The sequence below is a fragment of the Salmo trutta genome, chromosome 3, assembly GCF_901001165.1.
Source record: "Salmo trutta chromosome 3, fSalTru1.1, whole genome shotgun sequence".
NCBI lineage: Eukaryota > Metazoa > Chordata > Actinopteri > Salmoniformes > Salmonidae > Salmo > Salmo trutta.
The window spans coordinates 8,376,307-8,391,186 of NC_042959.1; the positions used below are offsets into that span (position 1 = coordinate 8,376,307).

Below are 14,880 nucleotides of genomic sequence, written 5' to 3' on the forward strand. Positions count from 1 at the left end.
AGGCTACTGTGTCGATTTAGCTGCCGAAATTGCAAAACACGTGGGGATAAGATACAAACTGTCAGTAGTAGCAGACGGGAAGTATGGTGCGCGGGATCCAGACACCAAGACGTGGAACGGGATGGTGGGGGAACTGGTCTATGGGGTGAGTGGAGTCATCTCTCAGTCTCTCACTGATGTTCATTGTTACTTCACCAAAGGATACGTCCCAAATAGCACTTTATTCCCTATATAGTGCACTGCTAATGACCAGGATCCATAGGGCTCTATATCGTGCACAATATTTTGTGAATAGAGTTCCATTTGGGACGGAACATTTGTTTAAACATTTACTACCGGCAGTTGAAAGAGAAAAGTTATGTCTTAACAATGTGATTGTGTTACAGTGTTTACGTCAATAGGAGACAGGCTATAAAGTACAACTGGTGCTCTGATGTAGGTTTGGACCCCCTTGTCTCTGATGTAGGTTTGGGCCCCTTGTCTCTGATGTAGGTTTGGACCCCCTTGTCTCTGATGTAGGTTTGGGCCCCTTGTCTCTGATGTAGGTTTGGGCCCCTTGTCTCTGATGTAGGTTTGGACCCCCTTGTCTCTGATGTAGGTTTAGGCCCCCTTGTCTCTGATGTAGGTTTAGGCCCCCTTGTCTCTGATGTAGGTTTGGGCCCCTTGTCTCTGATGTAGGTTTGGACCCCCTTGTCTCTGATGTAGGTTTGGACCCCCTTGTCTCTGATGTAGGTTTGGGCCCCTTGTCTCTGATGTAGGTTTGGGCCCCTTGTCTCTGATGTAGGTTTGGGCCCCTTGTCTCTGATGTAGGTTTGGGCCCCCTTGTCTCTGATGTAGGTTTGGGCCCCTTGTCTCTGATGTAGGTTTGGGCCCCTTGTCTATGTCACTGTGTTCACTGTGGTCTAAAAGGCTAAACTGATCTTAAACCGGCACTCCTACTCTGAGAAGCTTTCTGAATACGGGCTCTGACCTCTCACATCAGTATCTTCTGGTGCTCTCAGTCCCACTTTTACATTTCTCACTAGTCCCCTTTAAATGCCTCAAACCCTCCGAAACGATTCCCCTTTACTCCCGCCCCTCCGAGACGACGATCGAGGAGCAGGGCCAAGGGCTGTATATAAAATGGATGAGGGTTAGGTTTCCTCATCTGTTCAATTCCACCACCATCAGCCGGGAGAGATTGCCTACATCCCAAATGGTACTGTGTTCCCTACATAGTGCACTACTTTTGAAAGGAGCCCTGTGGGTAGTACACTATATAGGGAATAGAGTGCCATTTGGGATGTAGTCATTTCCTGGTTTAGCTCACTAACGCTGGGAAATTATCCTCTGAATGGGAAACGTTCTCACACACACACACACACACACACACACACACATTCCCATCAGATGGAGAAAGAACACCCGGCCCAATCACCATCCACCCGTCTGTCCATCCACCGCCTCTCAGTGTGGTTATTTATGTCCGTCATCCATCCACTGCCTCTCAGTGTGGTTATTTATGTCCGTCATCCATCCACTGCCTCTCAGTGTGGTTGTTTATGTCTGTCATCCATCTACCGCCTCTCAGTGTGGTTATTTATGTCCGTCATCCATCCACTGCCTCTCAGTGTGGTTGTTTATGTCTGTCATCCATCTACCGCCTCTCAGTGTGGTTATTTATGTCCGTCATCCATCCACTGTGTCTCAGTGTGGTTATTTATGTCCGTCATCATCCACTGTGTCTCAGTGTGGTTGTTTATGTCTGTCATCATCCACTGTGTCTCAGTGTGGTTGTTTATAACTGGAGAGTCAGGCCAAGCAGGTCTAATGATTGAGTTAAATTTGGGTGACCTTCTGACCAGTTAACTAATGCGGTCTTAGTTGTGTTTTAAAGGTCAGCCCTGAAGCTCTGAAACGCTTTCTTTATGGTTGTATTCTCTTCTGTATTGATTGACCGTTACCACGGACACCGTTAGGATTAGGAGGTTATGTTATAGCTCTGCTGCCGTCATTGTGTTTATTGGTGTATTTCCCCACCGTTTGACCCTTCTCTCCCCATGTTGCTTTATCACCTTTTTCTTCTTCTACACATTTTTTGTTGTTGTTGTAGAAACACAATGGGTTAGGCTACAATACAAACGCTGTTGTTTGATTCATTAATTGTGTCGTATGCTACACCCAAGCTGCAGCAGTAACTCTGATTACTGCTGTTTTTTAACAAAGAAAGAAAGCCCATCATTTTAATAGTAAAAAGTGCCATCACCACTTTCAAAGATGCGTTTTGGTAACAAGCCATGGTGGGGAGGAAAGAAAGAAAGAGACAGAAAGAACGAGAGAAAGAAAGAAAATAAGAGAAAAAGATGAAAGGGAGCTTGGGAGATTAAAATAATGTAGATGACAAAAGCATTTGTCTCGTCTCTTCCAGGCATGGAGGCGCTGTGAATGGGATGGGAGGGAGGGAGGGAGGGGGGAGGGGGGAGGGAGGCAGTCAGGGAGGGAAGGGGGCTAGGAGGTTGGAAGGGAGGGAGGGAGGGAGGCAGGGAGGGAGGGAGGGAGGGAGGGAGGGAGGGAGGGAGGGAGGGGGGAGGGGGGAGGGAGGCAGTCAGGGAGGGAAGGGGGCTAGGAGGTTGGAAAGGAGGGAGGGAGGCAGGGAGGGAGGGAGGGAGGGAGGGAGGAGGGAGGGAGGGAGGCAGGGAGGGAGGGAAGGGGGCTAGGAGGTTGGAAGGGAGGGAGGGAGGGAGGGAGGGAGGGAGGGAGGAGGGAGGGAGGGAGGAGGAGGGGGGAGGGAGGCAGGGAGGGAGGGAGGGAGGGAGGGATGCTGAACTGGAGTGGTTTACTCACACAGCCTTGGGTTACTGTGTTTCTCCCACCATTTTAAAGGCTGTAATTTAAATCAGAGCTGTTCTGTTAGACACATCTACATAACAGTTACACTGGTGTATATATTTACTGTTGTGTTACAGAAAGATGACCAGCAAATTCATCTGTCCTGAAAAGCCTTGGCTGCATCCCACATCCCAAATGCCACCCTATTCCCTACCTGTGCACCACTTTGGACAGGGCCAATAGGGAATAGGCTACCGTTTGGGACACAGGGATTGTGTTTGTTTTGGGGATATTTCCCCTGCCTTCCCCTGCCTTACAAATAAAAAACGTATTACCTTTAATTAGCTATTTATATGCAAATTATGTTATGATGTATTGACATTCACTGTGAGTTTCATAAACCAAAGATAAACGGAAATGGATTTCTGTAATGTATGTTATTATTTGTACTTATTTGTACTATTATTTGTTTCCAGCCTGTTCTTAGCATCCCTCTGGTTAGACCCAATCAGTCTCCCACAGTCAGAAAGCTTTAAACTAACTAGACAGGGGTAGACACTGCACCATGTGGGTACAACATATTTCACATCTGACGAACACCCATTTATGTGTTTCTAATTATGCCCAATCTGTGTCTAGAAATCATTTTTGGTGATTGTGAACATGAAATGTTTGAAAATATTTTTGCCATTCAATCTTTGCCTTTTTCTCCCTCTCTGCTCTCTTCTCTAATCTCTTGTGTGTGTTGAGACTCTGTACTTAATGTAGTACACATGCTACACATTATTCATTCTATATAGGATGTTTCTTTGATGTTGTTGTTGTGTTGATTAAAAGTATCCTGAGGTACAGACTGTACAAGCTTTTCCTTTCCCTTCATGTTGTTTTGTTTTGTCCGCTTTGAGACTATAAAGCACAACCGTAGGCCAATATTTTAAGAAACTCACGAAAACTTTATGTAAGTTAAGTAAGGACCTTTATTTATCAAACTCATTTTTATTTCATTCTACCTCAAATGATGCATAATATCTAGATGAAATACCATATCTGAGACAGAACCAAACTAACCCTCTCTCCATGTCCCTGTTTCCAGAGAGCAGATATAGCTGTGGCACCTCTCACCATAACCCTGGTCCGTGAGGAGGTGATCGACTTCTCCAAGCCCTTCATGTCTCTGGGCATCTCCATAATGATCAAGAAGCCCCAGAAGTCTAAACCCGGGGTGTTCTCCTTCCTGGACCCGCTGGCCTATGAGATCTGGATGTGTATTGTGTTCGCCTACATCGGTGTCAGTGTGGTCCTGTTCCTGGTCAGCCGTTTCAGCCCTTATGAGTGGAACCTGGATGAACAGGATGAGACCAAAGACCCCCAGACACCTCCAGATCCTCCCAACGACTTTGGCATCTTCAACTCTCTGTGGTTCTCTCTGGGAGCCTTCATGCAGCAAGGATGTGAGATATCACCCAGGTAGGATACAATCTGACCTAGAAATACAATGGGGTAGATCTGATGTAGAAATACACTACCAGCTCTCAGAGTCTCAAATCAGAATATGACGTTCATCCATGTTTCTCAAACGTTACATTTCTAAGTTCTTCAAGATTTCAAATTTTCAATGCCTGGGTTCGAACATTCAACCTTTGGAATCAGAGGCAGATGCTTGAAGGTACTGTAACAGTGTTCACTGTTGCCCCTAGTGGCCTGTTTCCACATCATCTCCAGACGTCCTCAGACATGGATGGACGTCGAGTACTGACTTGTATCATGGCTGACCTGGCTGTAAATACAATGGGGTAGATCTAATGTAAAAATATAATGGGGTACATCTGATGTAAAAATATAATGGGGTACATCTGATGTAAAAATATAATGGGGTACATCTGATGTAAAAATATAATGGGGTACATCTGATGTAAAAATATAATGGGGTACATCTGATGTAAAAATATAATGGGGTACATCTGATGTAAAAATATAACGGCATGCGGCACAGCACATGGCGCGACACGCGGTACGACACCCGGTACGACACCCGGCACGACACGCGGCACGACACCCGGTACGACACGCGGCACGACACCCGGTACGACACGCGGTACGACACGCGGTACGACACCCGGTACGACACCCGGTACGACACCCGGTACGACACGCGGCACGACACCCGGTACGACACGCGGTACGACACGCGGTACGACACCCGGTACGACGCGCGGCACGACACCCGGTACGACACCCGGTACGACACGCGGCACGACACCCGGTACGACACCCGGTACGACACCCGGTACGACACGCGGTACGACACCCGGTACGACACCCGGTACGATACCCGGTACGACACACGGCACGACACCCGTTACGACACCCGGCACGACACCCGGTACGACACGCGGTACGACACCCGGTACGACACGCGGTACGACACCCGGTACGACACCCGGTACGATACCCGGTACGACACACGGCACGACACCCGTTATGACACCCGGCACGACACGCGGTACGACACGCGGTACGACACCCGGTACGACACGCGGCACGACACGCGGTATGACACCCGGTACGACACGCGGTACGACACGCGGTATGACACCCGGTACGACACCCGGTACGACCCCGCGGTACGACACGCGGTACGACACGCGGTACAACACCCGGTACGACACCCGGTACGACCCCGCGGTACGACACCCGGTACGACACCCGGTACGGCACCCGGTACGACACCCGGTACGACACCCGGTACGACACCCGGTACGACACCCGGTACGGCACCCGGTACGACACCCGGTACGACATCCGGTACGACACCCGGTACGACACCCGGTACGGCACCCGGTACGACACCCGGTACGACACCCGGTACGACACCCGGTACGGCAGGCGGTACGACACCCGGCACGACACGCGGTACGACACCCGGTACGACACGAAGTACGGTACGACACCCGGTACGACACCCGGTACGACACCCGGTACGGCACCCGGTACGACACCCGGTACGACACCCGGTACGGCAGGCGGTACGACACCCGGTACGACACCCGGTACGGCAGGCGGTACGACACCCGGTACGACACCCGGTACGACACCCGGTACGACACCGCAAATCACTCTGCATAAGGGTGTCTGCTTAATGACTCAAATGGAAACGTGTCTGTGTGCCAGTTGTATTTTATTCCCGTGTTATACATCATGCCCATTATGAAGTCTCTCCTCTCAATAGAGCTTAGTGATGTTATTCAACAATACTACTGAGCAGTCAGATAGATCTTTAAGGTCAATCAGTCAGAGGGTTGTTCAAGCGTCCTAAAACAATGAGTTTTCTCTGCCACACTACGTTCTTCGCTTCAGCACTTCACTATCCGACAGCGCACTTATTACAGATGTATTACGGTTATTAGGCTCAGTTGTGTTTGAAATGGCAATATAATGTCCATGGCCTACATGATCAATACTTCTGTGATATGGCTTTGGGTCTATATGATCACGTGACCTCATGCTACAGGCCTGGTTAGGTTGACATTACACTTTCTGATCCCAGAAAACACTGCTGGTGATGAGTCTGCTGGATGACATGACATCATTAAAACATCTATATTTAAAAGACCTTGTCACGTATTCCCCGAGTTTCTCAGTTGAAGTTGGATATACTGCTGGATATACTGATGTACTGTTGGATATACTGATGTACTGTTGGATATACTGATGTACTGTTGGATATACTGATGTACTGTTGGATAAACTGATGTACTGTTGGATATACTGATGTACTGTTGGATATACTGATGTACTGTTGGATAAACTGATGTACTGTTGGATAAACTGATGTACTGTTGGATAAACTGATGTACTGTTGGATATACTGATGTACTGTTGGATATACTGATGTACTGAAGTTGGATATACTGATGTACTGAAGTTGGATATACTGATGTACTGTTGGATATACTGATGTACTGTTGGATATACTGATGTACTGTTGGATATACTGATGTACTGAAGTTGGATATACTGATGTACTGTTGGATATACTGATGTACTGTTGGATAAACTGTGTATAGGGTCAGAGACTAGTGAGCTGTGTCAGTCATACTGTAACAGGCCACTGTAAAAGACTAGGTTCCAGTGAGCTGGTCAGTCATACTGTAACAGGCCACTGTAAAAGAGTAGGTTCCAGTGAGCTGGTCAGTCATACTGTAACAGTCATACTGTAAAAGACTAGGTTCCAGTGAGCTGGTCAGTCATACTGTAACAGTCATACTGTAAAAGACTAGGTTCCAGTGAGCTGGTCAGTCATACTGTAACAGGCCACTGTAAAAGACTAGGTTCCAGTGACCTGGTCAGTCATACTGTAACAGGCCACTGTAAAAGAGTAGGTTCCAGTGAGCTGGTCAGTCATACTGTAACAGTCATACTGTAAAAGACTAGGTTCCAGTGAGCTGGTCAGTCATACTGTAACAGGCCACTGTAAAAGACTAGGTTCCAGTGAGCTGGTCAGTCATACTGTAACAGGCCACTGTAAAAGAGTAGGTTCCAGTGAGCTGGTCAGTCATACTGTAACAGTCATACTGTAAAAGACTAGGTTCCAGTGACCTGGTCAGTCATACTGTAACAGGCCACTGTAAAAGACTAGGTTCCAGTGACCTGGTCAGTCATACTGTAACAGGCCACTGTAAAAGACTAGGTTCCAGTGAGCTGGTCAGTCATACTGTAACAGTCATACTGTAAAAGACTAGGTTCCAGTGAGCTGGTCAGTCATGCTGTAACAGTCTGCTGTAAAAGACTAGGTTCCAGTGACCTGGTCAGTCATACTGTAACAGTCATACTGTAACAGTCTGCTGTAAAAGACTAGGTTCCAGTGACCTGGTCAGTCATACTGTAACAGGCTAGGTGCATTGGTGCAGTAGCGCAAACTGTAAATCTAGAGACCAGCACCTTGTTGTATGATATATTCCTGGACTCCAGGGTAGTTTCACAGTTTAATATTGTATTGGAATATACTGACTCAGCTTTAGGTTTTTATAGCCAGGCTAACCAAGGTTTTTATGGGCTTAAAGGACGGTGTTCCAGGGAGCTGTGGTCCACCGCCTGCAGTGGGTTTACAAGCTCTGCTAATGGCATATCTCTATAATGTTTTGTTAATGCTCCCTCTCTTCTCCCCTCTCTGTTTCCTTCTCTCTTTCTGTTTATCTATCTCACTCTCTCACTCTCTCTTCCTGCCTCTCTCTCCTTCTTCCTCCCTTTCTCTCTCTCTCTCTCTCTATCTCTCTGTATCTCTCCACCTCTCTTTTACTCCCCTTTTTCTCTCTCTTTCTATTGCTCTCTCCCTCTATATCTCTCATCTGCTCTCTCTCCCCCCCTCTCTCTCTCCCCCCTCTCTCTCTCTCTACCTCTCTCGCTCTACCTCTCTCTCTACCTCTCTCTCGCTCTCTACCTCTCTCTCAATTCAATTCAAATGTCAAATTAAAGGGCTTTATTGGCAATGGAAACATATGTTAACATTGCCAAAGCAAGTGAAGTAGATAATGAACAAAAGTGAAATAAGCAATGAATATGTACAAAATGTTAAATCTTTCTCTCCCTCCCTCCCTCCCTCCTTCCCTCCATCTCTCTCTCTCTTTCTACCTCTCTCTCTCTCTACCTCTCTCTCTACCTCTCTCTCTACCTCTCTCTCTACCTCTCTCGCTCTCTCGCTCTCTCTCTCTCTCTCTCTCTCTCTCTCTCTCTCTCTCTCTCTCTCTCTCTCTCTCTCTCTCTCTCTCTCTCTCTCCCAGGTCCCTATCAGGGAGAATAGTAGGGGGCGTGTGGTGGTTTTTCACTCTCATCATCATCTCCTCCTATACGGCCAACCTGGCTGCTTTCCTCACAGTGGAGAGGATGGTGTCCCCCATAGAGAGTGCTGAGGACCTGGCTAAACAGACTGAGATCGCCTACGGAACTCTGGATGCTGGTTCCACCAAAGAGTTCTTTAGGGTGAGTAACGGAACACCGGAATGCTGTTGCTAACAACAGGTCTATCAGCTAGTTGGTACACCGGGTTGATCATCTCAACTGGTCATTCAGGGGCCAATCCTATCGTCCACTTAAAGTCACATTTTCACTTATTCTCCCATTGACATCAATGCATGACTTAAGTGAAAGTTAGGATTTGACCTTCGGCAATTACTGCTGGTAACTTGGTACAACTGGCTGGTCGGCTAGTTTTAGTACAAATGGTCAATCGGCAAGTACTGTGGCAGAATACATTGTAAAAAGAGAGTGTTTTGGTCTGATATCATTGGGTGGCAGGTAGCCTAGTGGTTAGAGCGTTGGGCCAGTAACCGAAATGCTACTAGATTGAATCACCTGAACAAGGCAGTTAACCCACTGTTCCTAGGCCGTCATTGTAAATAAGAATTTGTTCTTAACTGAAACCAAGTCCCTGAAACCTCTTCAGTACAGCTGTACACTTTCATTTACTACCGTCAACACTGTATCTCTGACAAAAGCCATCCCGTATTTCAATCAAGGCCACAGAACATGTAATAAGAACTGTCGAGGTGCGGAGGAGCGTGTAAAGTGCTTCTTGAAACGTGATGACACATGAATGGTGATTTTATGGAGTGGCAATTTGGTTATGCTGGTCTTGTCCAACTTTGAGACAGTTAGTCTGATCAGCAGAATGTCTGATTGCTAATGACGTGTCTAACACACACACACACACACACACACACACACACACACACACACACACACACACACACACACACACACACACACACACACACACACACACACACACACACTCTTTAAGGTGATGAAACAGAGTTCTAATCAGAGAGTCCACATCAGCCCTACAGTAACTCAGAGGGGTCAGTTCACCAAACCTAATTAGCTGGCTGCTGCTGCATGGTAAATTGGAGCTGATGAATAAAGGATCTCCAGGCCAATAGGAGCAGAGGAGATGGAAGGAAGCCATATGTCCTCTGGCAGAGGGGGACCGACGAGCCAATTAAGTTATAAATGATTAACCAAATTCTCATCCGAGAGTTCATCCATCCCTCTTATCAGCGTACATACAATACAACACAGCCCGTTGTGCCAGAGTGGAGGAGTTTGATTACAATGTACTGTAACACATCACGTGATACTGGAATATACAGCTAGTGCAAACAGCGGGTACTAGAGCAAGTGAATTGAAACAGTATGGACATCTTGCAAGAAGTAGCAACTAAATTGTGGAGGAGGTACATTAGAATGTACTGTAACACACTGTTGTGATAATAGATAATTATGTTTATAATCATTTGGTATTTACAATCTCTATTTAAAGTATAACATATTAAATGTTGCTGGGAATATGTTATGATGTAGTCTCAAAGCTGAAGTACTGTTTAGACAATGAGATGGCAGAGAGAAAGAGAGAGAGAGAGAGAGAGAGAGAGAGAGAGAGAGAGTGGGTGTACTAAAACCTTATATCTTATTATGAGAAGTGGCAATTAGCGAATGTGTATGTAATGTCCAGGTCATTTGATATGCAGAACAGTGGACACAGCCAGGGACTAACATAGTGAATAACATAATGAATACTGTAGAAGACACACACACACACACACACTTACTGAGGCCTGGTTGGGGAGCTGAAGACAGATTTCACGTATTCCATATAATGAGTGTCCTAGTTCCAGCCAGAGCCTTCAGAGTAGAAATGAGGTGCGTCGCGTTGTTCCACAGGACTTTAATTAAAACTGGAGAGAAAATAACACTGATTCATGGGCTCAAGTTCTGTGTGTGTGTGTGTGTGTGTGTGTGTGTGTGTGCGTGCGCGCGTGCGTGTGTGTGATTTTTGATTCGATTTTGATTTGTTGGGAAGAGGTCCGACACATAATGAAAAAGACATTACAAACAAAATACTTTAAAAAATTACATACATTTAAAAACATTACCATAGAGTGTGTGTACATCTATCTATCAGTTACACACAGTTCATACACACAACCAGTAGGTCACATGTCAGTTCATACACACAACCAGTAGGTCACATGTCAGTTCATACACACACCAAGTAGGTCACATGTCAGTACATACACACAACCAGTAGGTCACATGTCAGTACATACACACAACCAGTAGGTCACATGTCAGTTCATACACACAACCAGTAGGTCACATGTCAGTACATACACACAACCAGTAGGTCACATGTCAGTTCATACACACAACCAGTAGGTCACATGTCAGTACATACACACAACCAGTAGGTCACATGTCAGTACATACACACAACCAGTAGGTCACATGTCAGTTCATACACACAACCAGTAGGTCACATGTCAGTTCATACACAACCAGTAGGTCACATGTCAGTTCATACACAACCAGTAGGTCACATGTGGGAGAGGCGTTGTGCCGTGAGGTGTTACTTTATTGGTTTTTGAAACCAGGTTTTACTGTTCACTTACGCTGCATGTATATATGTATATTAGATAGAAGGGAGTTCCATGCACTCATGACTCTGTATAATACTGTATGTTTCCTTGAATTTGTCCTGGACCTGGGGACTGTGAAAAGACCCCTGGTGGCATGTCTGGTGGGGTAAGTGTGTGTGTCAGTGACTAAGTAAACAATTAGAAATTTCCAACACATTAATGTTTCTTATAAAAACAGGAAGTGACACAGTCTGTCTCTCCTCAACTCTCAGCCAAGAGAGACTAGCATGCATAGTATTTATATCAGCCCTCTGATTACAATGAAGAGCAAGACGTGCCGCTCTGTTCTGGGCCAGCTGCAGCTTAACTAGGTCTTTCTTTGCAGCTCATGACCATATGACTGGACAATAATCAAGATAAGACAAAACTAGAGCCTTCAGGACTTGCTTTTTGGTGTCAAAAAAGCAGAGCATCTCTTTGTTACGGACAGACCTCTCCCCATCTTTACAACCATTGAATCTATACGTTTTGACCATGACAGTTCACAATCTAAGGTAAAACCAAGTAATTTAGTCTCCTCAACTTGTACAACAGCCACACCATTCATTACCAGATTCAGCTGATGTCTAGAACTTAGGGAATGATTTGTACCAAATACAAGACTCTTAGTTTTAGAGATGTTCAGGACCAGTTTATTACTGGCCACCCATTCCAAAATGGGATGCAACTCTTTGTTAATGATTTCAGTGACTTAGATGGACACACATGCTTTGTTTAATGCCAGTGGCAGGTTTTTGGTAAAACATGGAAAAGAGTAGAGGGCCTAGAGAGCTGCCCTGTGGTACACCACACTTTACATGTTTGACATTAGAGAAGCTTCCATTAAAGTACACCCTCTGAGTTATATTGGAGAGATACACTGTAGCTGTGATTCCAAGGAATGGCAGAGGTTGAAAAGCCATAGCACAAGTTTTCTCAACAACAGGTTATTGTCAGCAATATCAACAGCTGCACTGAAATCTAACAGTACAGCTCTCACAATCGTGTTATTATTAATATATATCAGTGCAGTACATGTTGAATGCCCTTCTCTATGCACGCATGCTGTTGTTAATATGTTTACAGAGATATAGCATTGCATTTGGTCAAACACAATTTTTTCCCAACTGTTTACTAAGAGCTGGCAGCAAGCTGATAGGTCTGCTGTTAGAACCAGTAAAGGCTGCTTTGCCATTCTTGGGTAGTGGAATGACTTTGGCTTCCCTCCAGGCCTGAGGACAAAGACGTTCCTCTGGGCTCAGATTAAAGATATGACAGATAGGAGTGTCTATAGAGTCAGCTACCATCCTCAGTAGCTTTCCATCTAATTTGTCAATGCCAGGAGGTTTGTCATTATTGATCGATGACAATCATTTTTCCACCTCTCCCACACTAACTTTACAAAAAGCTTTTCTTTCATTGTAATTTGTTTTATGCATAAGCACATGTGTGCGTGTGTGTGTGTGTGTGCGCGCGTGCGTGTGCGCGCGCGTTTGCGTGCGTGTGCGTGTGTGTGTGTGTGCGTGTGTGTGTGTGTGTTTTTGGGGAACCACATTTGGGTCGAATTAATCCCATATGGTAGATCCCAGCTAGAACCTTTAAATCAGTCACAACATTTCAAACAGAATGAATTATGTCATCGTCCTCTGACACTCCAGCTTTTATATTTGATGAATTCACCTGGCTTCTTTTTATAGAAAGGTACAGTGAGGCTGGAGAGCACAGCACAACTTCATAATGCCGTGTGTTTGGAAAGTTTTTCACTCCCACTAAAAGATAGAAAGCAATATGTGACTTTCAGAGAACAGAGAATCCAATAGGGGTCCATATTTATAAATATACCAGTTGATCAAGCCTGTACAACACACTTTCTTGGTGTTTTGATTGATGATAAATTGTCATGGAAACCACACATGAAGACAATAACTTCTAAAATGGCAAAGAAATACGGAGGATACATGTCAAAAATGAGATAGCTCCTAAACAGAGGCACTGCTCTTAGTCTCTATCACACGATGATCTTCCCATTCATCAGTTACTGTAACAGGGGCCAGCACACACCATACCAAATAACTATCAATATATCGCCTGCAGAAACGCTCTGTAAAAATAATATCATCTGCATGGCTGCAGAGTGCATTCAGAATCACTTTTCAAACAATTAGGACTCCTGAACATGTATCTATGTAAATAACTTCAAGTTGCTCAATTTGTTAACGGCTCTTTAAATAATGATCTTTCGTCAAAAAACTATTTCACCACCACATATGAATTCCGTAATTACTCAGCAAAGAAACAGCTACGTCACCCACATTCAAGAACAGACAATTCTCAATAAAGATTCCCCTTCAGAGGACCTATGATCTGGAACTCACTCCTGCCTGATTTTGACAAGCTATCCCCGTCAATTGTTTAAAAGATATATTCAAGAGGCTCCTACTGTCAGTCACAGCTTAAAATCCCCAATAGCTGTCTTGCTATCTGGAAGGAAAGGGTGCAGCAAAACATAGGGTGAATTATTTCCCACGAATGTGTTCATCAGCCTCAAGATGATAGCTAACATCTAAAATCATCAAAAACGTTCTCTCTCCCGCTAGTAAACTACATTCACAGTACATGTAGCCCTGCAGACTGTCTCCATATTTAGAAAATCATTTCCCAATTAGAAAATAATTTCCCAATTTTGTACACAGTTAGTGTATCCAGATATCCCTGATCTCTCCTCCTCTCCTCTCCTCATATCATCAAATGGGACAGCTGGCAGGGGAGAGAGGGAGAAACAGGGCTGGTGAGCCCAGTGGACGGCTGTAGGGTTCTGGGCTGTTGACAAGTCTCTCCTCTCTCCTGACTGTGCTTCTTATTCAGACTAGCCTACCCAGTCTGGGCACTCCCTCTCCAGCCTCTCCTCTCCACTCTGTCCCTCTCCAGCCTCTACTCTCCACTCTGTCCCTATCCAGCCTCTCCTCTCCACTCTGTCCCTCTCCAGCCTCTACTCTCCACTCTGTCCCTCTCCAGACTCTCCTCTCCACTCTGTCCCTCTCCAGCCTCTCCTCTCCAGTTTGTCCCTATCCAGCCTCTCCTCTCCACTCTGTCCCTCTCCCGCCTCTCCTCTCCACTCTGTCCCTCTCCCTTCCACTCTGTCCCTCTCCATCCTCTCCTCTCCACTCTGTCCTTCTTAAGCCTCTCCTCTCCACTCTGTCCCTCTCCAGCCTCTCCTCTCCACTCTGTCCCTCTCCATCCTCTCCTCTCTATTCTGTCCCTCTCCAGTCTCTCCTCTCTATTCTGTCCCTCTCCAGTCTCTTCTCTTCATTCTGTCCCTCTCCAGACTCGTCTCTCCACTCTGTTCCTCTTCAGTCTCTCCACAATATTCTGTCCGTCTCCCATCTCTCCTCTCCATTCTGCCTCCAGCCTCCAGCCTCTCCTCTCCACTCTCTCCCTCTCCAGCCTCTCCACTCTGTCCGTCTCCAGCCTATCCATTCTGTCCCTCTCCAGTCTCTCCTCTCCATTCTGTCCCTCTCCAGCCTCTCCTCGCCATTCTGTCCCTCTCCAGCCTCTCCTCTCCAGTCTGTCCCTCTCCAGTCTCTCCTCTCCATTCTGTCCCTCTCCAGCCTCTCTATTC

General features: G+C 46.0%; 1 protein-coding gene across 2 annotated transcripts in view; it reads left to right on the forward strand.

Annotated features, from left to right (window-relative positions):
* The window catches only part of gria3b (glutamate receptor, ionotropic, AMPA 3b), a 195,054-nt gene that overhangs the window by 159,068 nt on the left and 21,106 nt on the right, over window positions 1-14,880 (forward strand). For both annotated transcript variants that reach the window (XM_029722136.1, XM_029722132.1), the window contains exons 10-12: window positions 1-145; window positions 3,902-4,275; window positions 8,589-8,787. The exon at window positions 1-145 is cut by the window's left edge and continues 62 nt beyond it. In XM_029722136.1, coding sequence (XP_029577996.1) covers window positions 1-145; window positions 3,902-4,275; window positions 8,589-8,787 — 718 coding nt within the window. The remainder of the gene's footprint in view (window positions 146-3,901; window positions 4,276-8,588; window positions 8,788-14,880) is intronic.